General features: G+C 45.9%; 1 protein-coding gene across 1 annotated transcript in view; it reads right to left on the bottom strand.

Annotated features, from left to right (window-relative positions):
• Positions 1–4,268: 4,268 nt before the first annotated feature.
• The window catches only part of LOC147672878 (uncharacterized), a 52,355-nt gene continuing 29,185 nt past the window's right edge, over positions 4,269–27,438 (bottom strand). The window contains exon 2 of the mRNA XM_086947956.1: positions 4,269–8,416. Within this exon, the coding sequence (XP_086804082.1) occupies positions 6,366–7,994 (1,629 nt within the window). The 5' untranslated portion in view covers positions 7,995–8,416 and the 3' untranslated portion in view covers positions 4,269–6,365. The remainder of the gene's footprint in view (positions 8,417–27,438) is intronic.

Here is a 27,438-nt window from a genome sequence, read left to right as displayed (position 1 = left end):
GAAGAGATGGGAGAGTGGGGTGTCTGATTACAGAAGCTCATTTACATACAAAGGGGTGTGACAGCCTGTTCAAAATGCACAGCACAATTTGTTTACGTAAAATGCTTGTACACAAACAGGGTAAAGTCTTGCGTCTCTTTTTTTCATTTTCTTTAATACATCATGCACCTCGCTCTCTGGTCTAATGTCTGGCTTCAACAGGGTGACCTTGCATGGCAGATAACGCTCAAAAAATGTTTTGGGGACTAGCGGTATCTTGGCCCCAGAGTCTAAGAGCATGCTCACAGGAGCATCATTGATCAAAACTACCTCCTGAGGGCCATCACTAGCATTCCCTGTGACTGGGAGAATATTGATTCCTTCCAATTCTTCTTCATAAAGTTCAACTTCCCTGACTTTTTCCTGCTTGTTGCCCGTTTTGCAGCTCTTTGAGACGTGACCTTTTCTCTCACAAGTTTTTCACATGGCCTTCCAGCCTGGGCGGTCTTTAAAGTTGGCCATTTGGCCAGGTTTGCCACACCTGAAGAACTTCACCTGAAAATTCTTTGTATTAAAGGGCTGTGAAGTGGAGCTCGATTTGGGTTTAACTAATCTATCCACCACCACCTTGACATCAATGTTCTCCTTTTTAACACCTAAACTGTCTTTGGGTATAATATCAACACACGCTTTTGAATGCTAGTGACTTTTGGATATGGTCAGCACTTCTTCAAGCAATGGCTTTTCTTTTTGCCACAGGGTGTCTCTCGTTTTGTCGTCAGCGCATCCCAAAATGAACTGATCTCTTAAGCGCTCTTCTAAAGCTGCACCAAAGTTGCACATGGAAGCTAATTTGTGCAAGGTAGTTATGTACTGTTCGACCGACTCATCCTGCCTTCGCATCCTATTCCTGAAGTGATATCATTCAAGGACTGTACTCACTTTGGGGAGGTAGTACAAGTCCAACTTTTTGAAGCAGATCTCGCATTCATTAAGAGTGTCAGAGTCACTATCAGAGAGTTCAGGAAGGTGTTCAAAGAATTCTTGTCCCTCAGAGCCCATACAATGCATGAACAATGAGGCTTTCCTCTCTGCGCTTAAGGAAGTGCCACAGACATGAGCATTATGTGTGAAAACATTCTTTCACTTCAGCCATGAGAGAGGAGGAACTCCTGGAGAAGTCAACAAGAAGGGAGGGGCAGTGAAATTTTGTATGATGTACGTACTATATTTTGACCTAGTTACTACTTAAGGGTGAACTTCAGTGGTCTGCTTACAGTGCGCAATATCCATAAACCTTATAAGCTGTGCTCATCAGCAAAACTGTGTGAAAGTTCAGCAATTAAAATTTAGGCCAATGAGCGCAATCCCAGAAACTGTATTTGCTGTGAGCATCAGCAGAACCGTCAGCCCGATTACTGATGGCACATATTTATACAGGGAGGAGTCCCTTTAGTCTGGTGCTCAATTACATGTGTAGATGTGAGTCTGGTGGTGCCTGATAACTGAAAGACACACATTTGTTTACATACAATTTCATATATGTCTGATTTATTGTTTCTTTTACAGCGCCTTCTACCTTGAGAAGGCCCATTTTAGACCAGTGTGTGGACACAACACATGCCGACAAATCAATGAGAAAGGGATTGGGACATGGTCAAATCCTACATCAAACCTCACGTTTAACTGATGGAGCGCAAAGAGCGATATAAAGCAATATACTGAGAAAAAGTAACCTGGAGAATGCTGCAAATTAAAGTAAATTAAAAAACGAATAAAGAACTTCATAACAACAGCTGTGTGACCTGGAAGCCGATTATTTCTCAATGTAGCCCTTGTTTGTGACTACCTTTCAGTCTTCACATTATCATCCGCGCTGGAAGAGATGGGAGAGTGGGGTGTCTGATTACAGAAGCTCATTTACATACAAAGGGGTGTGACAGCCTGTTCAAAATGCACAGCACAATTTGTTTACGTAAAATGCTTGTACACAAACAGGGTAAAGTCTTGCGTCTCTTTTTTTCATTTTCTTTAATACATCATGCACCTCGCTCTCTGGTCTAATGTCTGGCTTCAACAGGGTGACCTTGCATGGCAGATAACGCTCAAAAAATGTTTTGGGGACTAGCGGTATCTTGGCCCCAGAGTCGAAGAGCATGCTCACAGGAGCATCATTGATCAAAACTACCTCCTGAGGGCCATCACTAGCATTCCCTGTGACTGGGAGAATATTGATTCCTTCCAATTCTTCTTCATAAAGTTCAACTTCCCTGACTTTTTCCTGCTTGTTGCCCGTTTTGCAGCTCTTTGAGACGTGACCTTTTCTCTCACAAGTTTTTCACATGGCCTTCCAGCCTGGGCGGTCTTTAAAGTTGGCCATTTGGCCAGGTTTGCCACACCTGAAGAACTTCACCTGAAAATTCTTTGTATTAAAGGGCTGTGAAGTGGAGCTCGATTTGGGTTTAACTAATCTATCCACCACCACCTTGACATCAATGTTCTCCTTTTTAACACCTAAACTGTCTTTGGGTATAATATCAACACACGCTTTTGAATGCTAGTGACTTTTGGATATGGTCAGCACTTCTTCAAGCAATGGCTTTTCTTTTTGCCACAGGGTGTCTCTCGTTTTGTCGTCAGCGCATCCCAAAATGAACTGATCTCTTAAGCGCTCTTCTAAAGCTGCACCAAAGTTGCACATGGAAGCTAATTTGTGCAAGGTAGTTATGTACTGTTCGACCGACTCATCCTGCCTTCGCATCCTATTCCTGAAGTGATATCATTCAAGGACTGTACTCACTTTGGGGAGGTAGTACAAGTCCAACTTTTTGAAGCAGATCTCGTATTCATTAAGAGTGTCAGAGTCACTATCAGAGAGTTCAGGAAGGTGTTCAAAGAATTCTTGTCCCTCAGAGCCCATACAATGCATGAACAATGAGGCTTTCCTCTCTGCGCTTAAGGAAGTGCCACAGACATGAGCATTATGTGTGAAAACATTCTTTCACTTCAGCCGTGAGAGAGGAGGAACTCCTGGAGAAGTCAACAAGAAGGGAGTGGCAGTGAAATTTTGTATGATGTACGTACTATATTTAGACCTAGTTACTACTTAAGGGTGAACTTCAGTGGTCTGCTTACAGTGCGCAATATCCATAAACCTTATAAGCTGTGCTCATCAGCAAAACTGTGTGAAAGTTCAGCAATTAAAATTTAGGCCAATGAGCGCAATCCCAGAAACTGTATTTGCTGTGAGCATCAGCAGAACCGTCAGCCCGATTACTGATGGCACATATTTATACAGGGAGGAGTCCCTTTAGTCTGGTGATCAATAACATGTGTAGATGTGAGTCTGGTGGTGCCTGATAACTGAAAGACACACATTTGTTTACATACAATTTCATATATGTCTGATTTATTGTTTCTTTTACAGCGCCTTCTACCTTGAGAAGGCCCATCTTAGACCAGTGTGTGGACACAACACATGCCGACAAATCAATGAGAAAGGGATTGGGACATGGTCAAATCCTACATCAAACCTCACGTTTAACTGATGGAGCGCAAAGAGCGATATAAAGCAATATACTGAGAAAAAGTAACCTGGAGAATTGCTGCAAATTAAAGTAAATTAAAAAACGAATAAAGAACTTCATAACAACAGCTGTGTGACCTGGAAGCCGATTATTTCTCAATGTAGCCCTTGTTTGTGACTACCTTTCAGTCTTCACATTATCATCCGCGCTGGAAGAGATGGGAGAGTGGGGTGTCTGATTACAGAAGCTCATTTACATACAAAGGGGTGTGACAGCCTGTTCAAAATGCACAGCACAATTTGTTTACGTAAAATGCTTGTACACAAACAGGGTAAAGTCTTGCGTCTCTTTTTTTCATTTTCTTTAATACATCATGCACCTCGCTCTCTTCTTCTCTTCCTCTCATTTCAATTCATCGTAAAGTACTCAAATTCACTTTTGCTTTATCAGCACAGGACTTGTCGGGGTTGACACATTTTGATGGGGTCCCCCCACTATTATCTAGAAAAGGGACTCAGTTGCACCTAGCTCCTTAGCCAACGACTGGGAAATGTTACTTTGCTTCTTGCATCTGCAAACACAGGCCTCAGAGTGTTTGTAACTATCCGTCCCACTAGCAGTGTTCCCTTTATTTATTTGTGTGAGTGGCGCAAGAGAGGAACAGAGAACTAAACAAAAGTAGCCCTTCTATTGCTTAATACACTGTAAATGTGAAACACTTTGGGGCTTAGGGGCTGGATAAAGAACGTCAGGAAACAAACGCAAATCAAAGCACATTTTATTTATTTGCTGAAAACTGTTTAAAAATGTAATTTCCAAGTTCCACATATCTGTTTAAAAATATTTACACTTTCAGTCAATTCCGAGTTTAGTTACAAACAGTGGGAAAAACACATAATGTATTAAAACGGAAACCAAAAACTTCTTTTTACATTATTTTATGTTTCTTGTTTTTTGTTTTTAAAACAGGCCGTGAACCTTTTCTGTGAAAATTATTGAGGGCCTGACATCACTTCTTGTGACATCACTACATGTGTAGTGATGTGAAGCTACTGCAAAATTGAGAATAGTTACTAGAGCTGATTCCCCCTGATGAAGTGCTATGCACGAAATACATAGGGGATAATGTCTACTGTTGAAAATCTTTAAACATTCGGATTTTGAAAAACTTCTGTATATATACCATTGGAAATAGGGATCTTCAATCATATGAGGAAATATGATGATGATATAAGTAATTTGTTGAAAATATACAAGATTACGATCTATACATTTGTAGTTTACTTGTTCCTTTATGAACACATAACGAGTCGGCGCGCTTCTGGAGTGCACAAGCTTTGACCTTACACGGTGTAAGGCTTCTGCTTCACGTTTTGTTTTGCACCTCAAGGACTAGGAGGTAAACACCATGAGAACCCAAAGTATTGAAAATTTGTCTACTATCTGGATAACCCACAATAACAGAGAGTGCAGCGGTACTAACCATTCATTTATCACTACATGTGACGCCATTGTGATTTGCATATGATAATGAGCTCCATCACTATTTTCCTTATTTGTTCCCTGTTTATTTTCATGACATGGGTCTATGGGCATTAAAAATAAATATATAAATTCACAGGTATTCAGCCCGTTTCTCTGATGATGTTACACATTGACATGTATTTGGCTGCTTCTTCTATTTTAAGGTGAATACAAATCACCTGCTGTTCCCCCTCCTTCTATTTCTCTTTCTTTTGCTCCCCCTTTCTTTGTCTCTCTCGCCTCTGTTTTCTCTCCCCCTCTCTATCTCCCACACAGTCCTGTTAGCTTTAGCTTCATGAATGTCACTGCCACTTCTGGCATTCATACAACAAATCCTTCAGAACATTTGAGGACAAGCGACAATCAGAATGGAAGACGAGTTGCTGGGAGTGCAACGGATTGTCCTGGCACATATTTGCTTTTGATGTGGGTTTTCGCTATTTCACCACATTCTTCAGAGTCTGCTGCTTACAGTGGTTCAATTCTGGTAAAAAGTAGAGTTTGGCAAGACACTGAATTAATAGAGAGAGCCAAGTCGGAGAGGAGCCACGGGTCACACTTAGCTATAAGGCCCAAGGCACAAGCTGATCCATCAACTAATACCAGTCTGTAATAGATGCAGCAAACGTTACTTAAAAACAAGGTATATGCTCTTTTAAATCTAAAAATAGGTTATCTCTTGAACACCTGTGCTTCACTATAGTTCATTACATTTAATGCAGTGGCATGTGTTAATAGTAATACATAAATTTTTTTTAATGAAGCTTCCCATCTCCAGAGCCCTGGCAACATGTCCACTCTGGGTGTGTTTAGTTTATAGGTTTTATTACTAATCCGACAAGTTAGCTGAAAATACCGTTGTTAGTCCCAGTATTGCTCAGTGTTGCTTTTACAGGCTGTGTGGTCAGGTGCGATTTAATGTTTTTCTTTGTATCTCTTCTTCACCAAATAAAAATCAACAATGTTTCTTTTCTTTTAGTCCACATTGTGCCATTGTGCTCAACTCCCACTGTGTATCCTGGTGCATCATGTCGCTTTGCTATGTGTATGGAAATGAACAATCACTGGAAACACACACTTTTATAATTCTGCAAACACTGTTTTCTGCTTTTCTTCTTTACTGCTTGTCGGGTCTTCTATCATCTGGTATTTCAATGTTGTACATAATTTGAATTTTATTTTTTTCTGTAATTCATTCCTCTCACAATAACTGCACTCATCAGCTCTTGTCTATGTCCTCAGATGGGTCAATATTATTTTTGATGTTCTTAAGTTCTTTCCGGAATCTCTGCATCTCTAGCATTATTTTCATGTGAGTTAAATGAAGGAGTGTATTCACTGAGGGCAGTGTGGGATCGAAAATTGACAAAAGCCCTTCTCACTTTCAGTGCCCTTATATGTTTTCCCCCTGTGTGTTTGCTGATGACTTTGTAGCTCTAATAGTAGACTAAAGCTCTTCCCACATTCATTGCACTTGAGTGGCTTTCCCCCTGTGTGGGTTTGGTGATGTTTTCGTAGGGTTGATAACCGACTAAAGCTCTTCAAACATTCACAGCAATCATACGGTTTTTCCCCTGTGTGTATTCGTTGATGTCTTTGTAGGTCTGATAATTGACTAAAGCTCTTCCCACATTCATTGCACTTGAATGTTTTTTCCCCTGTGTGTATTCGCTGATGTCTTTGTAGGTCTGATAATTGACTAAAGCTCTTCCCACATTCATTGCACTTGAATGGTTTTTCTCCGGTGTGAGTTTGCTGATGATACCTTAATGCTGAAGAGTAACTAAAACTACTCTCACATTCACTACAATGATAGGGTTTGTTCCCCGTGTGTGTTCGCTGATGACTTTTTAGCACTGATAATTGACCAAAGCTCTTCCCACATTCACTGCAGTTGAATGGCTTTTCCCCTGTGTGTGTTTGATTATGTCTATGAAGGCTTGATAAGTGTCTAAAGTACATCGCACATTCACTGCACTTGAATGTTTTTTCCCCTGTGTGTATTCGCTGATGGATCCTTAATGGTGAAGAGTCAATAAATGAACTGTCACATTCACTGCAATGGTATGGCTTTTCCCCTGTATGTGTTCGCTGGTGTATTTGTAGTTCTGATAACTGACTAAAGCTCTTTACACATTCATTGCAGTTGAATGGTTTTTCTCCTGTGTGAGTTTGCTGATGTGTTTGGAGGTTTGATAATCGATTAAAGCACTTTGCACATTCACTGCACTTGAATGGTTTTTCCCCTGTGTGTATTCGCTGATGTGCTTGGAGGTTTGATAAGTGACTAAAGCTCTTTACACATTCATTGCACTTGAATGGCTTTTCTCCTGTGTGAGTTCCCTGATGATACCTTAATGCGGAAGAACTGCGAAAACTACTGTCACATTCACTACAATGATAGGGTTTTTCCCCGGTGTGTGTTCGCTGATGACTTTTTAGGTCTGATAACTGACCACAGCTCTTCCCACATTCTTTGCACTTGAATGGCTTTTCTCCTGTGTGAGTTCGCTGATGAGACCTTAATGCTGAAGAGTAACTAAAACTACTGTCACATTCACTACAATGATAGGGTTTTTCCCCCGTGTGTGTTCGCTGATGAATGTGTAGGCCTGATAATCGACTAAAGCTCTTCCCACATTCACTGCAGTTGAATGGCTTTTCCCCTGTGTGCATTCGCTGATGTGTTTGGAGGGTTGATAAGTGTCTAAAGCACTTTGCACATTCACTGCACTTGAATGGCTTTTCTCCTGTGTGTGTTCGCTGGTGTATTTGTAGTTCTGATAACCTACTAAAGCTCTTTACACATTCACTGCACTTGAATGTTTTTTCTCCAGTGTACGTGTGCTGATGAAGCTTGAATAGTGATGACAAACTAAAGCTCTTGCTGCAGGTGTATGATTCTTCTTTCTTGGTTAGTGTCTGTGGGTCGGGTATATATTTGTCTACATCCCATGACTGCATTTCCTGATGGGCCAATAGGGCTGATAGAGTACTTGTGTTTTTCTCACACACTTTAAATGTGTGCTGTATTTTTCACGTTTAATTTCTGTTTTAACAATACAATGCAATAGCCACCAAATTTTTGCCACACTCCTAATACGTAGAAGGTGTCTTTGTAGCCGATTGTGCCTTTAGATTGGGTTATGGGTATGCACGCTTGCGGGTAAAGTTGTATCTTCCATCCTGCCGGCTCAGACTCTTACATCCTCTGAACTGCCCTTGACTCCTTCTTCCAGTAACTGTCAGTTTGTGTGCAGGTTTCTCTGTCGCCGACTGTGCTGATGTTTTCCTGAATACTGTAGCTCATTATTTCTGCTATTATTGAAGATTTACAGCATTCGCTTCAATATTGATGGTCATTTCACACATTCAAGGCTTGTTTTCTGTTGGATGTAAAGATATTAAAAATGACTAAATTGAAACATAATGGAATGAGAATTCACAATGTTTAACTAGTTGTATAAGACATTTCGGGCGATATTTACCAAATCTCCAGTCAATGCAGCGCAACCCCCCCCCCCCATGAGGCTGTGCTGCATTGCACAACAGGTAGGGAGCAGGAGAGCACCATATTTTCAAAGATATGGCTCTCTCCTTCCCTTTCCCTTGCTTTGGCACCGATTACAGCGGGCCTGGGCCATGCACACACCTTAGCGCCGGGAGTGTGTGTGTGAGTCCAGCATAACATTTGTAAAGGAAGGACACCGTTCCTGTACAAAATACTATGTCAGACACAAGGGAAAGCTTTTCCCACTTTGTATGCGTGTTGCACAGTGCAGCACACATGCAAAGTCAGAAAAGGAAGGAGAAATGAAAGCATTTCTCCTTCCTTGCACCTAGTTTAAAAGTGTGCAGTTTTCTCACACTAAACCCTATCTACTGTATTTGGTAAATTGGGTTTAGCATGAGATACCTTGGGTGGTTGAATGGGAACGCCCATGCACCCCCCTTGGCAGGCCCCCATGGCACAAAGTAATGCGAAACAATGCTATGCGCAGGGTCACATTACTTTTACATTATTTCCAGCGCAAAACAAGTTTAGCGCTGGAAAGTAAATTAGGAAAAAAGATTTTGTGCCATTTTGTGCCACTTTTGTGACGCAAAAACAGTGCAAAATCATTAGCAAATCTCCCCCCTCTTCTTTACCGCCTCTGAAAACGTAGCAAGGAATATTTCTTCATACACAGATATTTAACTAAAAGTTATGTTGATCAGGTGACATCTTACTAATGTCTGAAAAGGGGGTGATTTACCAGGGTTTACAGAGTAAGGGCGCTCCCGGGGCACCCAAGTGCTAGAGGTATAGCTTAAGATAGACGCATAGGGTCAAGATTTCATTTAAACAACAATAGATTTTAGAAAAAGAGATTGATCAGGCGGGGCTGCAAAATTTCCAGTAACTCTTTACGAAGTATACAAAAAAAGTAACTCCATTCACACACTTCTTCTCGTTCCTTTCCTATTCACTTAAGATCATCTCAAATGCCAACTCCTGTCTTTACCTCGCTGTTCATAAGTCTCTTTTGACACTTTCAACAGCTCCCTTGGTTCAAGCATTTATGGTTTCTTTGTACCTGGAAGACTGGAACAATATTGTGAGTTGAGGGGGGTTTCCTATCGCCATAACATCTGTCCATCTGCCTGAAACTAGTGAAGCTTACAACACCCTGTTCTGGCCCTGAAAGACAACTTTAAAAAGCAGGTCTTTAGTTCTTCCTAAAGTAGATAAAGTTCTGTAAGATACAGCTCCTTCCAGGGCTTTTGTGTAAAACAGAACGAGGGGTTCACTGTAAGGCCCATCCTATACATTAGAAGCCAGATAAGGCAAACAAAGGTTGATTCATATAATTTAATATTCAACAATATCAGTCATTTAGTACTTATAAAGAATCCATCACAACCAATATTTTACCTGACATATCCCCACAGCGGATGTGTGTATATTACTCTTTTTTCCCCCTTTTCCACCATTACATGGCATCTGGCATGATGTTGTCCGTTTGGGGGCCTGGATGCCACTTTGTGACTGGAAGGGCATTTGGAAGATCGGGAGGAAGTGTCACTTATCCACAGTTGATGCAGCATTTCTACCTTTCCATGTTTCTCATATTCAAGTTTACTCATTTCCTGTCCTTCGTCCCCCTACTGCCCTGTGGCTGCACACTCACTCTGTGGGGTTTATCAGAAGTCAGATAATGGCCTGATAGTCACAAGGCCATGGATCTCACTTCTTCCACAACACTTATTGCAGACATAGGGCCTAGTTAGGAGTTTGTCCAACAGATTATTGCCTCAAAACTAGGGGTGGTAGAAGAATTACGCTCTGCCGGGGGAGCTTCCGAAGTTTTGGCCACAAATTGATACAGAACTGAGGTTTTTTCTCAAGCGGTTCGCCAACGGTAAGGTGGCGAGCGCTTGTGAAAAAATATAATGCACTAGACCTCCTCCTGGCGAGATTTCTCATTGCGGGAGGTCGTGACCACTTGAGTATACAAATCTACCATTCTCATTGATGAAGCGGCCACTCAATTAGAATGTCAATTGAGCGGCAGAAAGCAGCAGCGCTCTCTGGCATGACACGTAGTGCAGTTCATGCTCATTTTACAATGCGGGACAAACTCCTGGCACTGAATCAGTGAGAGCAGCGCAATTTAACAAACTCTGCCACTTGCGGAAGTCCGCAGAGTGTGGAGTTTCGTGGAGTTCTGCAGAGTAAACCTCTGCTAACTACACCAAGGCCTAATCAAAACGTGACAGCTATCCTGTCTGCCTTAATATAATTGCCACAGGATGTAATGCATTTTTAATGGGGCGGGCAGGATACCTGTCACATTTGTGATGGAATAAACCATCCGCTGAAATCTGAATCAGGCCTTTGATGTACATTGTGTCCAGTGTGGCTAGCTGGGCTTGAAGGATCTTGTGGTTTGTGGGTCTCTCACTGCTTTGAGATCACCGCCAGGCAGAGCTTCCTTCCAGGCCGGACCTCCATCAGCTGTGCCTTGTGCAGATCTTCTTTCCAGGCAGGACTTCTGTCAGCTGCACCTTGTGCATATCTTCCTTTCTAGTCAGGACCTCTGTCAGCTGCGCCTTCTGCAGATCTTCTTTACAGGCAGGACTTCTGTCAGCTGCGTCTTGTGCAGATCTTCCTTTCAGGCAGGACTTCTGTCAGCTGAGTCTTGTGCAGATCTTCTTTACAGGCAGGACTTCTGTCAGCTGCGTCTTGTGCAGATCTTCCTTCCAGGCAGGACTTCTGTCAGCTGCGCCTTGTGCAGATCTTCCTTCCAGACAGGAACCTCTGCCAGCTGCACCTAGTACAGATCTTCCTTCCAGGCACGACATCTCTCAGCTGCGCCTTGTGCATATCTTCCTTTCAGGCAGAACTTCTGTCAGCAGCGCCTTGTGCAGATCTTCCTTCCAGGCAGGACTCTGCCAGCTGCACCTTGTGCATATCTTCCTTTCTAGTCAGGACCTCTGTCAGCTGTGCCTTGTGCAGATCTTCATTCCAGGTAGGACTTCTGTCAGCTGTGCCGTGTGCAGATCTTCCTTTCTAGGCAGTACTTCTGTCAGCTGCGCCTTCTGCAGATTTCCTTTCTAGGCAGAACTTCTGTCAGCCGAGCCTTGTGCATATCTTACTTTCTAGGCAGGACCTCTGTCAGCTGCACCTTGTACAGATCTTCCTTTCTAGGAAGGGAATTCTGTCAGCTGCGCCTTCTGCAGATCTTCTTTACAGGCAGGACTTCTGTCAGCTGCGTCTTGTGCAGATCTTCCTTTCAGGCAGGACTTCTGTCAGCTGCGTCTTGTGCAGATCTTCTTTACAGGCAGGACTTCTGTCAGCTGCATCTTGTGCAGATCTTCCTTCCAGGCAGGACTTCTGTCAGCTGCGCCTTGTGCAGATCTTCCTTCCAGACAGGAACCACTGCCAGCTGCACCTAGTACAGATCTTCCTTCCAGGCAGGACATCTCTCAGCTGCGCCTTGTGCATATCTTCCTTTCAGGCAGGACTTCTGTCAGCTGTGCCCTGTGGAGATCTTCCTCCAAGGCAGGACTTCTGTCAGCAGCACCTTGTGCAGATCTTCCTCCCAGGCCGCACTTCTGTCAGCTGTGCTCTGCGCAGATCTTCCTTCCAGGCTGGACGTCGGTTAGTTGCGCCTTGTGCAGATCTTCCTTTGATGCAGGGGCTTCTGTCAGCTGCGCCCTGTGCATATCTTCCTCCCAGGCAGGACTTCTGTCAGCTGTGCCTTGTGTAGATCTGCTTTGCAGACAAGGGATTCTTTCCGCAATGATCAGTTCAAAGGTCGGGAGAGGTAGAACTGGTCTAGGTCATCTTCTTTATTGCAGTTCTGCTGGTCAAGCCACAGAGCTCGAGCTATGAGATGAATGAGAGTCTGGATTTTATGAGCTCCGTAGAGCATTGAGACAGTCCTACCGCATCCAGCACACACTACAAGACTCCAGAAGTCAACACTACAAGTGCTGCTCCAAGGTTTAATTCAACCACTGTATCGGAACATCCCGTGCAGGAAGCATTTCAAAACTAGAGGTACCTGGGCTTTCTCTCACTGGTGAATGGTAACATTTGAAAGTGGTGTAGCATAAAACAGTTGTTGTACTTCACTGTGGCGAGCGAGCAAGACTGAACCACCTACGGGGGGTGCAAATGGTGCATTTTCAAGCAAATTTGAGAGTGTAATCCCACTATTCGGACTCCTACCTCTGATTCGTCATTCCTATTAACACCCTGCACCAAAACACAGACCGACCAAACCTACCCTAAATTAAGATAAGGCCTTCCGCTACTACCACACGCTACACAGAGACAGATCCCACATACTACTTCACAACAAGTGATACCCGTAGAGTCCATGTTCAGTGGCTTCCAGCGTGCATAGACAAGCATGGGGGCAAATTCAAAGACAGAGCCATATCGAACAGAAGAAAATATTTTCAAAACATGATTTTAAAAAAACGAGGCCTGCCAGTTTCCATTCACTCAGCTTTTAGATGAGCCTCGGTGTGAGAAAAATCCTAGCCAATGAATGAAAAGTTTTTCTGATGAATTGGTGTTATTCCCGACGTCATTGCGGAGCAGTTACGAAGACACGTTTTATATTTCACTGACCAAAGTTGAATACATCTACCACTCGAAAGAAGTTAATAATTAATGAACTAAGAACTGCTTAAACAATTGCAGACAAAGGTTGTTTCTGATTTGGTAACGCCTGTCACAATGCAGCCCCGATTTTAAAAAAAAAGAACTCTTCACAGTTTGTACAACACAATAGCAGATGAAAATTATGTTTAATAAAACAAACACTTATGATTCTTATGTACGTACGCAGCCTGTGGTGTAATTCTTAAGCACGCAGCCAGCTCCGATACATGTCTGTTGGAAGAAGGGCGAATGCCAAGAGTATTGAGGTAGCTAGGTTAAAAAAATTACTAAGGGCCAATACCGGTTGGTAACGGCCGAAATTACCGAATTTCGGCTGTTACCGACCGGTATTAGGCTTTTCAGATGTAGGGGCCAAATTTAAGGATTCGATAATTTACAGAATCGGTACTTTAAGGAATCAGTAAATTACCGAATTCTTAAATACCGATTCAGTAAATTAATTATCGAATCCTTAATGAAGGGAGTACTCACATGAGTGCTTTTCCAATTTTAGGATTCGTTATTTACCACCAACTACAAGTTGGTGGTAAATATCGAAAACCCCAGAAGAAGCAATTTTTTGCTAATTATTACAGTGCCATGTTGCAGACATACATGCCCTTAGGGCATGTATGTGTGCCACATGTGCCCCCATACACTATTCAGGGGTGCAACAGGGTGTCAAAGTGACAACCTCCCACCCTTCAATGTGTTCCACCTTTTACCGAATCAGTATTGTATTTACCGAATCTTACCGATTCGGAAATACTTACCGAATGAATACCTACATCCCATTTACCGATTCTAAAATATCGAATCAGTAAAATTAGGTATTTTAGAATCGGTAAATCTGGATTACCTACATCTGGCCCTAAGTCTTGAACTGACCCACCCATTGGCTCTTTGCACGAGATGGGGAGTGAAAAACACTCGTATTCATGACTAACCTTCACGATTCCCACTGCTTTCGTACATTCCCTGCTGCGACTACACCTGGAAACAGCCAAGATAAAAGTGGCCCGACCCCATGGTTATGTGTTCTTGTTCGTGAAGCCCCGCAGAGGACTTCTGGGGCCTCTGCAGCCTCTGTGAATGAGAGTCTAGCTACACAGTGCGTTACCAGGAAAATAATAACAAAGTTCACATTCGTAAAGATTAAGGACTGAGCCACACATAACAGGCAGTGAGAGTGTGAGATGCCTCCTGCTTGTCTGGCACCTGGTCGACGACACTGCAGGGAAGACAATCCGTGGTGCACAGATACGTCTCTGGCAGGGTGAACTGGAGGACGGGTCATTTAGATCGTATTCCCAATCAGGGGAAGCTATTAAGATATTATCAACATACAACACGGCAACATCTTTAAAACAGCAGATAATATGGTGTGTCAGGAGAGATGCCGGTTTCCAAGCAGGAACACAAGCAGCTCGGCAGGAAGCAAAAACAGGCAGAGAGTTCTTGCAGGTCATGCCAGGCACTTCAGCGCTCAACCCTCCTATGACTCCTGAAAAGCCTGTCATCAGAATTGGATAGCGTTTGCAGGACACAACAGATCAGTAAATATGCACATGCTATGTATATTGTATTCAAGTTTGATTTGTTTTGCTCGGTTTTACAGTGCAGAGGCTGCGGAATTTAGGATGCTAACGGTAATCCACAGTTGAGAGCTTAGTAAAGAACGTTGTTGATGCAGATAACTGTACTAGATGTTAACACCTTGGCTGCTAAGCAGATTTCCCTCCTGTGCTGTAATTTTCAGAATCCCCTTTTGCATGACGAGATCAGCTCGTCATGAGCACACGAGAGGTGTCCTTCATGACGAGCTGAGCTCGTCATGAGCATCAAAGGGGTTAAAATAACCGTATTGTCTACCCTATCTTTATTAACCAATACTCCACTTGGGAAAACACCATCTTCTTTTTATTCCGGTGTCTTTTTCAGCTCAACTGTTACGTGGCTATGCGGTTAGGAAAAGAAGTTCCTGAGTAGTTATCAACGACACAAGCCCAGGGGCGTAACACAGGCCCCCACATCCCCTGCAGTACGGGGAGCCCCCTCAGCACTGTACTCACGCTGGAGAGCTCCGGATTTAACCCTCTATGAACCTTGCCCCTTCAACTTTTGTTATGCCACTGCACAAGCCTTCTCTACAAAATGCGTCGGAGGATAAGGTACGCGGGAAAACCGTGACAGCATCTTGCTTGTTAACAGAGAACGCTTTTGGTTTTGTCAGCTTGAGAAACGATGGTGATCAGTTGACACTGTACGTAAGAACCTTGGTAAACTAATTCGCAAATTCATGCAAATAGGGCTACCATGCACTGTCAATCAAAGAAGACCCCTACTGTTGAAATATATAGCTCAATTGTTTTCAATGATAGGGTTCCATAATTTTAGGAAGAAGAAGCATTTATGGTGGGAACGTTTAATCAAATCCCATGGAGTCATGTGAACAGTCGCAGACGGCAAAGCGGGTGAGTTCATGCTGGGGGTGGTAATCTATCAGTATCTTATCTATATAAAATAAAAACGCATACCTGCTTCCTCCAGGACCACATCAGGCGCCGCCGCCTCAGCTCCTGCTTGCTCTGGAGTCCTGGCAACCTTTTAGGCAGCCTGTTGGAAGGCGGTGACCCCAGGGGTCAAGAGGACTCTCCTAACCACCCGGGACCTCCTCTCCCACAATTACTGCCGAGTCTTATCGAGGGGGGGTCCCCGCCGGGGAGGACTGATCGTACACACTGTCGACACACCACACTTACGAACGGACACCACACCGTGAATCTTTATCAAGTATGAACTTTATCGAGATAAAAGTAAGGAGCAATACAAAGCGATCGAGGGATCGCGAAAGTCTCATAACAAGGGAACGCGGAAGCGGGACAGTCTTAGAGGGCCAGCTGGCATGCCATGCACCCTGCGCACAGTTCTCAATCCTCGAACTGGGGGGTACGGGTGCTGGCGATGGGACTTGCTGTCTTACTCACTTCAGTTTCAGATGGTCGTGAGGGTAGCGTTGATGGTCCAGCCGGACCAGAGAGTTCTTCAAGCCGCGACGAGGTCCGCAGGTCTTGGTCAGGAGTACTTTGTCGTACTCGTAAGCAGGTGGAGCCGCGACAGCGTCCGCAGGGCTCGGGATGGTAGCAAGTGTCTCTCGTTCTCGAGAGTGGGCCGCGACAAGGTCAGCAGGGCTCCGATGGTTCAGGTCTTACTCTTCGAGAGGGAGCCGCGACAGCGTCAGCAGGGCTCCGGTGGTTCAGGTCTTACTCTTCGAGAGGGAGCCGCGACAGCATCAGCAGTGCTCCGGTGGTTCAGGTCTTACTCTTCGAGAGGGAGCCGCGACAGCGTCAGCAGGGCTCCGGTGGTTTAGTTCCTTTAGTTTCAAGGATGAGCCGCGACGACGTCAGCAGGGCTCGGTGGGTCAGAGTCTGTTCTCCTCAAGGTCAGCCGCGATCAGATCAGCAGGGCTTTCTTGTCCAAGATATAACTGCCGGCTAGATGGATGGCCGGCTTCTTATAATCCAGGAGCTCTTTGATGTCCGGACCCTCAGAGGCCGGGGGCCGGAGGTCCGAGGGCCAGGCGCCTGATTGTCTGGGCGGCTGTGTCTTTGATGCTTTTGGACCATGCGTCCAGGGAACCCCAGACGCTCATCAAGGCCTGGAGCCAGCTCACTAGGAAGCCAAAAGGTGAGATCGAAACCAGCCCCCAGGGATGGTTCGGAGGTGTGAGGACAACCAGTTCTTCTGGAGGGGGCCGGAGGTGTGATGGACGCCTTGGTATCGGGTACTTGGTGAGTCGTTCACCCCCCTGGGCGGGTCGGGCGTGCCGGACGCGCACGCCTAGCTGCAGCCGGGAGCGGCCAGAGGCTGCCGAAAGGGAAGAAGGCGGCCGGCTGGCCGGGGTGGCCAAACATGGAGTCGGCCGGTCACGTGCAGGGGTGCCGGCACGCGGTCTGGAGGTCGTTTCCGGTCTGATGTAGGAGTCTCGTGTATAGTTCTGGGTGGACGGGAATTAGTTCTGTCCGTCGTTCTGGGTTTATGGGGGTCAGCGAGGGCCACGCCACGAGGCCGGGTCCAACATGCGTCCCCTCCAGCTGAAAGACGAGGAGAACAACCCATCCTCTTGGGGGTTCTCTTCGCTGAGGCGGAAGAAGCGGGACAGGCCGTCGGCATTGGCGTGGTCGGCACCAGGCCTGTGTTCCACAGTAAAATCCATCCCTTGGAGGGAGATGGACCAGCGTAGCAGTTTAGGGTTCTCTCCTCTCATCTGCATGAGCCACCAGAGAGGACGGTGGTCGGGCTGGACCAGGAAGTGGGTACCGAACTGGTAGGGCCTCAGCTTCTTCAAAGACCAGACTACAGCGAAGGCCTCTTGCTCGATGGTGCTCCATCTCTGCTCCCGGGATAGTAGCCTCCGGCTGATAAAGGCTACTGGATGATCAATCTCATGGTCGTCCACCTGGGAGAGCACGGCTCCAATGCCATGTTCGGAGGCGTCGGTCTGGACCACGAACTCTCTGGAGTAGTCAGGGGCCTATAGTACTGGAGCGGTGCACATGGCCTGTTTCAGTTCCTCGAATGCCTTCTGACAGGCGGGGGTCCAATTAACCTTCTTGGGATTGGCCTTTGCTGTCAACTCGGTGAGGGGGCCTACAATACTCCCGTACCCCTTGATGAATCTACGGTAGTACCTTGTGATTCCTAGGAAGGCCCGCACCTCGGTCTGGGTCGTGGGGGTCTCCCAGGCAGTGATAGCGTCTATCTTGGGTTGGAGGGGGGCTACGAGGCCGCTTCCGACCTGGTGCCCGAGGTATACCACGGAGCTTTGTCCTATTTGGCACTTGCTAGCTTTAATGGTGAGCCCGGCTCGACGCAGGGCGTCCAACACCTCCCAGAGGTGGTGCAGGTGCTTGGGCCAGTGAGAACTAAACACCGCAATGTCGTCGAGATACGCTGCTCTGAAACTTTCCAACCCGGCTAGGACCTAATTGACCAGTCGCTGGAAGGTGGCGGGGGCATTTTTCATGCCGAAGGGCATCACTCTGAAGTGGAAATGGCCATCCGGAGTGGAGAAAGCAGACCTTTCTTGGGCCCTCTCCGTGAGGCCGATCTGCCAGTAGCCACTGGTGAGATCGAAGGTACTGAGCCGATCCTAGGTGGTCAATCAGTTCGTCGGCTCGGGGGATGGGGTGTGCGTCGGTTCGGGTGACTGCGTTGAGTCCGCGGTAGTCTACGCAGAACCTCAGCTCAGGAACGGTGCCGGGGGCGGCTGCCTTCGGAACCAGGACCACGGGGCTAGCCCATGGGCTGTCGGAGGCTTCCACCACTCCTAGGTCCAACATTTTGTCGACCTCAGCCTTGATGCAGGCTCGAACTCGGTCAGGGACTCGGTAGGTTCGGTGCCGTACCGGAGGGCTGTCCCCGGTGTCCACGTCGTGGACGCACCAACTGGTGACGCCGGGGGTGAGGGAGAAGAGGTTTGAGAATTGTCCCAGCAAGTGGCGACATTCTTCACGCTGTCAACAATTATTGAGGGTAGAACCCACTATCCCCAAGGCTGAGCACTCTTTTTACGCAGAAAACAAGTTCCTACTCCAAGTTTTTCTTATTTCAAGTTCATCAATTTTATTTGCATAGTTCAAATCTTAATCGTTGGTACGTTGTATATTTATGAACAGAAATTCATAGCGAACATAATTCCATTCTTATGTCGTCATAAACTGATTCTCAAAGGTGTTTCCATTCACCCAATGCATTTCGGGTCCACAACAACATGACCCTTCGTCAGGGGTCTGAAAATTAAGCGCAAACAGGACCAAATTAGTCACTCATACAATATACTACAACATTAAACATTGCATTTTGTCACAACGTGATATCGAAAACTCATAAAGTGATAGCTCCTTGCAAAATTAAACCACAAACATTTAAAGTTAACTAGCAGCTACATTTGACTCTGACGACTGAAACTCAAGAATTGCATTTTAAAAACTCTAAATCAAACGCATTATCACTTACGAGTAACGGGACGCAGCAGCATCTTCACGGTTGGGATTCAAATTCCGCGTGTGTGAACGGAAGTTCTGGTCACGAGATTTAAATCACCTGATCGGGCCCGCGGCCAATGGCGGCCCAGTGACACCGATCATGTGAGAAACCTATTCCATTTACCAAACCAAGAGTCGAAAGGAAGTTCAAAATTTGAATCTCAAAACTTTATGTATATCACGTAGTGTTGTGCTAAACAATGACTGAAATACTTTCTGTGATCAACAGACAATTCAAACATTAAGATACTTGAAAAATGTACGGGGATCAGAAGATGTCAAAAGTCAACGCTAAAGTTCCAAATCATAGAAAACATGCATGTTCAATCCGGTCATTTAGCCCGAAGGGCTGGGTTGAATTCAGTTTTTTTATCCAATAAAATTCTGCCCTTAGTCTCTGTTTCACAGGATCCATGTCTGGGCGTTGCTGGATACTCTCGATAACCATGAATTTTAATTGAGAAATTTGATGACCCATTTCTTTCCAATGGCTTGCCAACGCTGATTTCACGTTGCTCAGTCTAATATTGCTTTTGTGCTCCGTGATGCGGACCTTAATCTTACGCTCTGTTTGTCGAATATAGATTTTTCCGCATGGGCATTTAATTAGGTGAATGCAGTTGGCAGTGTCACATGTGCTCGAGTGATGCAAATTGATTGGAAAACCCTTTGTCGGATGACTAATTGTTCTTCCAGTGATAACATTGTTGCAATGAATGCAGTTGAAACATTTAGACATGCCTTTCCAAGCTGTTTTAGGTTTGGTCGGAATGTTCAACAATTCTTTCAGATTTTTAGACCTTTGAAAAGCGAACGTGATTTTCTTGTCGAACAAGGTGTTAAGATCTGGTTCAGTTTGGATCAAATGCCAATGTTTGTTGAGAATGTTTTGGATTTTGCGAAAGTCTGAAGAATATTTTAAAACACAAATGGTTTTCCGTTGTTCTTGTTTGATCTTGGTAGCCAATAGATCACTTCTCTTAATTTTCTCAACTTTGGTTGATGCTTTTTCCAAAATATCAACAGGATAACCTCTCAACTTATACTTTTCTGTTTGTTTCTGTATTTCAATCTTTGATTCCTGTTCATCTGAATTGTGTTTCAAACACAGCTATAGCATTTTTGGATGTTCAAATCACCTTGAATAACAATGTCATCACCACCAAAGTTTTCCATAAATCTACAGATAGAAACGCTAGCCTGCTATTCACGAGCTTTCATCCTGAACCCTTAAAGAAACATCTGCCCACCTCCTAATACATCAGATTGAAAAGAAACAATTCAGATGAACAGGAATCAAAGATTGAAATACAGATCCCTCTGGAGCTTCTTCTCCTCTAGCTCTCCCTGGAGCCGCAACTGCTCAACCGCCAACTTCTTTTCTGCAAGTTTGAGTTCGCCCTCCAATTTGAGGCGCGCCAGTTCGAGCTCATGGCTTCGGTCACATTCTCGGTCGGCCATCTCTTCCGATGACCGATCTCTCCCGGTTGCTGGGCTACGGGTCGGTTGCTGGATTCTCTCACCGGCCGGTGTACCGGGTTCGGTATGTGGCCTCCCTCCCTCGTCTTCGGTCGGGGGGAGAGGTGCTCCGGATTCTACCCAAGCGATTAGTGCTTTCTGGAAATCTTCCTTTGTACTTAGTCCGGTACTCGGGATACTCAGTTCTCTGCAGAACTGCTTTAGCTCTCTATGGGTGTAGTCTTCCAAGAGGTCTTTGTTGAATGTGGTCTTCACACCAGATTCTGTAGTCGTCATGGTTGCTCTTCCTTTCTCGTGCGTCTGCTGCGTGTGGGTTCAGGTAGTGTGTCAGTGGTACGATCTTTAGACGTAGGTTCGTATCGCGTCGCTGCCACCAATGTTGGAAGGCGGTGACCCCAGGGGTCAAGAGGACTCTCCTAACCACCCGAGACCTCCTCTCCCACAATTACTGCCGAGTCTTATCGAGGGGGGGTCCCCGCCGGGGAGGACTGATCGTACACACTGTCGACACTCCACACTTACGAACGGACACCACACCGTGAATCTTTATCAAGTATGAACTTTATCAAGATAAAAGTAGGGAGCAATACAAAGCGATCGAGGGATTGCGAAAGTCTCGTAACAAGGGAACGGGGAAGCGGGACAGTCTTAGAGGGCCAGCTGGCACGCCACGCACCCTGCGCACAGTTCTCAATCCTCGAACTGGGGGGTACGGGGGCTGGCGATGGGACTTGCTGTCTTACTCACTTCAGTTTCAGATGGTCATGAGGGTAGCGTTGATGGTCCAGCCGGACCAGAGAGTTCTTCAAGCTGCGACGAGGTCAGCAGGGCTTGGTCAGGAGTACTTCGTCGTACTCGTAGGCAGGTGGAGCCGCGACAGCGTCCGCATGGCTCGGGATGGTAGCAAGTGTCTCTCGTTCTCGAGAGTGGGCCGCGACGAGGTTAGCAGGGCTCCGATGGGTCAGGTCTTACTCTTCGAGAGGGAGCCGCGACAGCGTCAGCAGGGCTCTGGTGGTTCAGGTCTTACTCTTCGAGAGGGAGCCGCGACAGCGTCAGCAGGGCTCCGGTGGTTCAGGTCTTACTCTTCGAGAGGGAGCCACGACAGCGTCAGCAGGGCTCCGGAGGATCAGTTCCTTTAGTTTCAAGGATGAGCCGCGACGACGTCAGCAGGGCTCGGTGGATCAGAGTCTGTTCTCCTCAAGGTCAGCCGCGATCAGATCAGCAGGGCTTTCTTGTCCAAGATACAACTGCCGGCTAGATGGATGGCCGGCTGTCTTATAGTCCAGGAGCTCTTTGATGTCCGGACCCTCAGAGGCCGGGGGCCGGAGGTCCGAGGGCCAGGCGCCTGATTGTCTGTGCGGCTGTGTCTTTGATGCTTTAGGACCATGCGTCCAGGGAACCCCAGACGCTCATCAAGGCCTGGAGCCAGCTCACTAGGAAGCCAAAAGGTGCGATCGAAACCAGCCCCCAGGGATGTTTCGGAGGTGTGAGGACAACCAGTTCCTCTGGAGGGGGCCGGAGGTGTGATGGACGCCTTGGTTTCGGGTACTTGGTGAGTCGTTCACTCCCCTGGGCGGGGCGGGCGCGCCGGACGCGCACGCCTAGCTGCAGCCGGGAGCGGCCAGAGGCTGCCCAAAGGAAAGAAGGCGGCCGGCTGGCCGGGGTGGCCAAACATGGAGTCGGCCGGTCACGTGCAGGGGTGCCGGCACGCGGTCTGGAGGTCGTTTCCGGTCCGATGTAGGAGTCTCGTGTATAGTTCTGGGTGGACGGGAATTAGTTCTGTGCGTCGTTCTGGGTTAGGCAGAGCAGAGAGCGCCCCGGCAGGGCCATTTTCTCTATGTAGGCTGCATGCAGCCTACATAGACAAAAGCGGAGGAGTATGCATGACTACTTTGTTCGACCCTGGGGCCAACCAAACCGTCAGTACCCACAACAGTAGGTAAGCCACTCCCCCCTGCCCTCAAGCACGCCAGTCTCTGAGATTCGTGGAAGCTCCACACTCAGTGAGCTCAGAGTTCACTTGTAAAATCATCTCATGAGAGTGGAAGAAAAGAACAATAAGTGACACGCACTGCACAGAATTGTAAATAAATCTACCAATATCATTCCATGTACCACTGTCCTACTGCTGATGTTTCAACATGGATGTTTTGATGTCTATTACAGCAGCTTCATTGTTTAAAGTCTTACTGTTTCTGACCATACAACATCTCTGGCAGACATGTTGTGCTGTCTGTTGCTACATAAATAGGAAATAGACTGCTCCTGCAGGGAGAGTGTGGTGTCCTTGCAGTCAGATGCACATGATTAGGATAAAAGGTACCATGTTTGGTAGAAAAGCTGCAACTATTAGAATAATAACATACCAAGAGCAGTGCATATAATGCAATAACACGGACCAGGTACTAGAAACACGTGACGCAAACAATGTAATACTACATGCCAGGCACTTGGAAAATGTGATGCAAACAATGCAGTAACACAGGCCAGGCACGAGGAGAATCTGAGGCAACCAATGCAATAACACAAGCCAGGCACTAGGATTGATGCAAACAATGCAATAACACTGGCCAGGCACTAAGAGAATCTAATGCAAACAATGCAATAACACAAGCCAGGCACTATGGTTGATGCAAACAATACAATAACACAGGCCAGGCACTAGGAGAATCTGACGCAAACAATGGAATAACACAGGCCAAGTACTAAGATTGATGCAAATAATGCAATAACACAGGCCAGGTACTAGGATTGAAGCAAACCATGCAATAACACAGGCCAGGCACTAGGAGAATCTGACACAAACAATGGAATAACACAGGCTATGCACCAGGGTTAATGCAAACAATGCAATAACACAGGCTAAGTACTAGGATTGATGCAAACAATGCAATAACACAGGCCAGGTACTAGGAGAATCTGATGCAAAGAATGCAATAACACAAGCTATACACCAGGGTTAATGCAAACAATGCAATAACAAAGGCCAAGTACTAGGATTGATGCAAACAATGCAATAACACAGGCCAGGTACTAGTATTGAAGCAAAAAATGCAATAACACAGGCCAGGCACTAGAGGAATCTAATGCAAACAATGCAATAACACAGGCCGGGCGCTAGGAGAATCTGATGGAAACAATGCAATAACACAGGCCAGGTGCTAGGGTTGATGCAAACAATGCAATAACACAGGCCAGGAACTAGGAGAATCTGGCGCAAACAATGGAATAACACAGGCCAAGTACTAAGATTGAGGCAAACAATGCAATAACAAAGGCCAGGTACTAGGATTGAAGCAAACAATGCAATTACACAGGCCATGTACTAGTATTGAAGCAAACAATGCAATAACACAGGCCTGGTACTGGGTGAATCTGATGCACACAATGCAATAACACAGGCCAGACACTAGGGTTGATGCAAACAAAGCAATAACACAGGCCAGGCACTAGAGAATATGATGCAAACAATGCAATAACACAGGCCAGGTACTGGGTGAATCTGATGCAAACAAAGCAATAACACAGGCCAGGCACTAGGGTTCATGCAAACAACCCAATAACACAGGCCAGGTGCTAGGGCTGATGCAAACAATGCAATAACACAGGCCAGGCACTAGGATTGATGCAAACAATGCAATAACACAGGCCAGGCAATAGAAGATTCTGATGCAAACATGCAATAACACAGGCCAGGCTAGAGAAGAATCTGATGCAAACAATGCAATAACACAGGCCAGGCACTAGTAGAATCTGATGAAAACAATGCAATAACAGGCCAAGCCCCAGGAGAATCTGATGTAAACAATGTAATATCACAGGCAAGGCCCCAATGGGGTTACACCCAGTGGAGTTACTAACAGACGGTGTTCTTTGTCGACCAGCAGGAAAACTTCTATTCTGTCCGTAAGTTCTCTTGAGAGGTGAGCATGTAATAGGTGGCAGGATTCAGGGTACTGTGTGGACAAGAGGGTGGGAGGGCAAAGACTAGTTTCATAAGGACTGAAGCATGGGCAAAATGAACAATATTCCAAGGAAGTATTACCATATAGTAAATCATGCAGAGTTAGTTTTTGGGGGGGGCAGGTATGGGATATTACGTACCAAGAGGTGTCAGAAAGATTATAATCTTCCCTATAAGGGTCATCTGCTTTACAAAGAATTTCAATACGAGGAGTGACTCTAAAAATCAGCGGCGGGGCATGCAGTGAGAGGAGAGATTGCAGATTGTCACTAACAGAATGGAACAGCACACAACTTTAGAGGCTACGTAGATACAAGGGAGATACCTGAAATGGGCTCGGCACCTCACATGAATCCAGAACACGAAAGCGCCTTTACACACAGACCAAACATCCTTGGTGAGTCCGAAGAGAGAAGGAGGGGCTCAGAACACAAACATAGAAGGAAGAGCTAGAAGGTGTTCAGGGACACGTTACTGGAAACGGACTACTCTGGTCAGTAGTGTCATGGACTGGTTGTGGGGATAGTAGTCTCCTACAACAAGCAGCTTTTGCTTCACGACAAAAAGAAAAGGTCTCAACCTTCTTACATGAAAATATTGGTGGGAAGGCCCTTATAAACATGCTCAACAGATATCTCAAATCATGTTAAAAAAACCTTGACACAACCCTTAACGAGGTGGGCTATTCACTGGTGTGTGCGCGCACCACCACCAGACATAACATCTAATCCCGGCTTTACCACTTTACCCAAGTATGCTGGAAATAAACACCAAATGTTTCGTCTAGACAGGGCCACTATAAAGGTACTTATACTGGGATTGTAGTCCCTCGGCTGCTCCCTCACAATCTCTACCACCCCACGTGTGGTTTACTTCACTAGGAAACTGTGCAAATAGGAGATTCTGTGTTTAACCCTGACCTACCAATTTGTGAAATAGTGCACTTCGGAAATCACTAAGTAAATGTATGACTCTCCCCCATTTATGTACAAGAACGGGTGTATTTACAACTATCCTAAAGTTGCAAGTAAAACTGTGCTTTAAATGGGCCCAGACTGTGGCGATGCGTCTTTAACTAAAGATTCATTCCTGCGGCTCCTGGACTGGGGTGATGCATCTTTAACTGCAGATTCCTTCCTGCGGCTCCTGGACTGTGGTGATGCGCCTTTAACTACAGACTCCTTTCCTGTGGCTCCTGGACTGTGGTGATGCATCTTTAACTACAGATTCCTTTCCTGCGGCTCCTGGACTGTGGTGATGCATTTTTAACTACAGATTCATTCCTGTGGCTCCTGGACTGTGGTGATGCGTCTTTAACTAACGATTCATTCCTGCGGCTCCTGGACTGTGGTGATGCGTCTTTAACTAATGATTCCTTTTCTGTGGCTCCTGGACTGTGGTGATGCGTCTTTAACTAATGATTCCTTTCCTGCGGCTCCCGGACTGTGGTGATGCATCTTTAACTACAGATTCCTTCCTGCGGCTCCTGGACTGTGGTGATGCATCTTTAACTACAGACCCCTTTCCTGTGGCTTCTGGACTGTGGTGATGCATCTTTAACTACAGATTCCTTCCTGCGGCTCCTGGACTGTGGTGATGCGCCTTTAACTACAGACTCCTTTCCTGTGGCTCCTGGACTGTGGTGATGCATCTTTAACTACAGATTCCTTTCCTGCGGCTCCTGGACTGTGGTGATGCATTTTTAACTACAGATTCATTCCTGTGGCTCCTGGACTGTGGTGATGCGTCTTTAACTAACGATTCATTCCTGCGGCTCCTGGACTGTGGTGATGCGTCTTTAACTAATGATTCCTTTTCTGTGGCTCCTGGACTGTGGTGATGCGTCTTTAACTAATGATTCCTTTCCTGCGGCTCCCGGACTGTGGTGATGCATCTTTAACTAATGATTCCTTTCCTGCAGCTCCTGGACGGTGGTGATGCATCTTTAACTAAAGATTGATTCCTGCGGCTCCTGGAGTGTTCTTCAAGCGTTGCCAGGAATGTTGTTGATGCGTTGCCAGGAGCGTTGTTTATGCATTGCCAGGAGGGTTGTTGATGAGTTGCCAGAAGTGTTCCCGACAGTTACGTTCCTGGTGCAGTTGGGTGAGTGGTGAATACATCTTACCGTTAGCCTACCGATGACACAAGAGTTTGATTACCACATAGACATTGCCTCTGGTGGGGGGGAGGGGTACACACGGCCCGCTCTCATGGACTATTCACCAGAATGTAACGTGGCCAAGTAATAACCTTTGGAAAAAGTAGTTCTGCTTTCATCAGACTTAAACTGTTTAGAAGTAGGCAAATCCTACTCTTTCTGTGCCTCTGTCCCCTGACCGGACAATGTATGCACCTCGAAGAAGGCTGGATGGAAGAAATAAACATGAAAGCCACCTTCCCAGCTCAAACCACCAGCATGGATTTCATTCACTCATTCAGAGCTGCTTATCTGCAGGTCTTCGCACTCCATATCAGCATCTCTAAAGGCAAACACTGTCGAAGCAAAGGGATGGGGAGAGCCCGTATGACCCTCTAGAGCCTAGGCCGCTCACTAGAAAACAACGACGAAGGACAGGACAGGACTCTAACAGGATAAACTGGTCCAACTCAAATAGGAGGTCAACGTATTATTTATCGCCTTAATGGTGTAAAGGCCACTCTGGAATGAAATCAATACTATTCAAATAATCAAGGTTCGATTTAGAATAGAGACATTGCTGTGCTACAATAAAAGAAATCAGCGGCAACAATAGCTATTCT

Source organism: Lissotriton vulgaris, unplaced genomic scaffold (genome assembly GCF_964263255.1).
Source record: "Lissotriton vulgaris unplaced genomic scaffold, aLisVul1.2 SCAFFOLD_2727, whole genome shotgun sequence".
NCBI lineage: Eukaryota > Metazoa > Chordata > Amphibia > Caudata > Salamandridae > Lissotriton > Lissotriton vulgaris.
The sequence above is the reverse complement of the archived record's forward strand: the minus strand, read 5'-3'. Positions and strand labels throughout refer to the sequence as shown.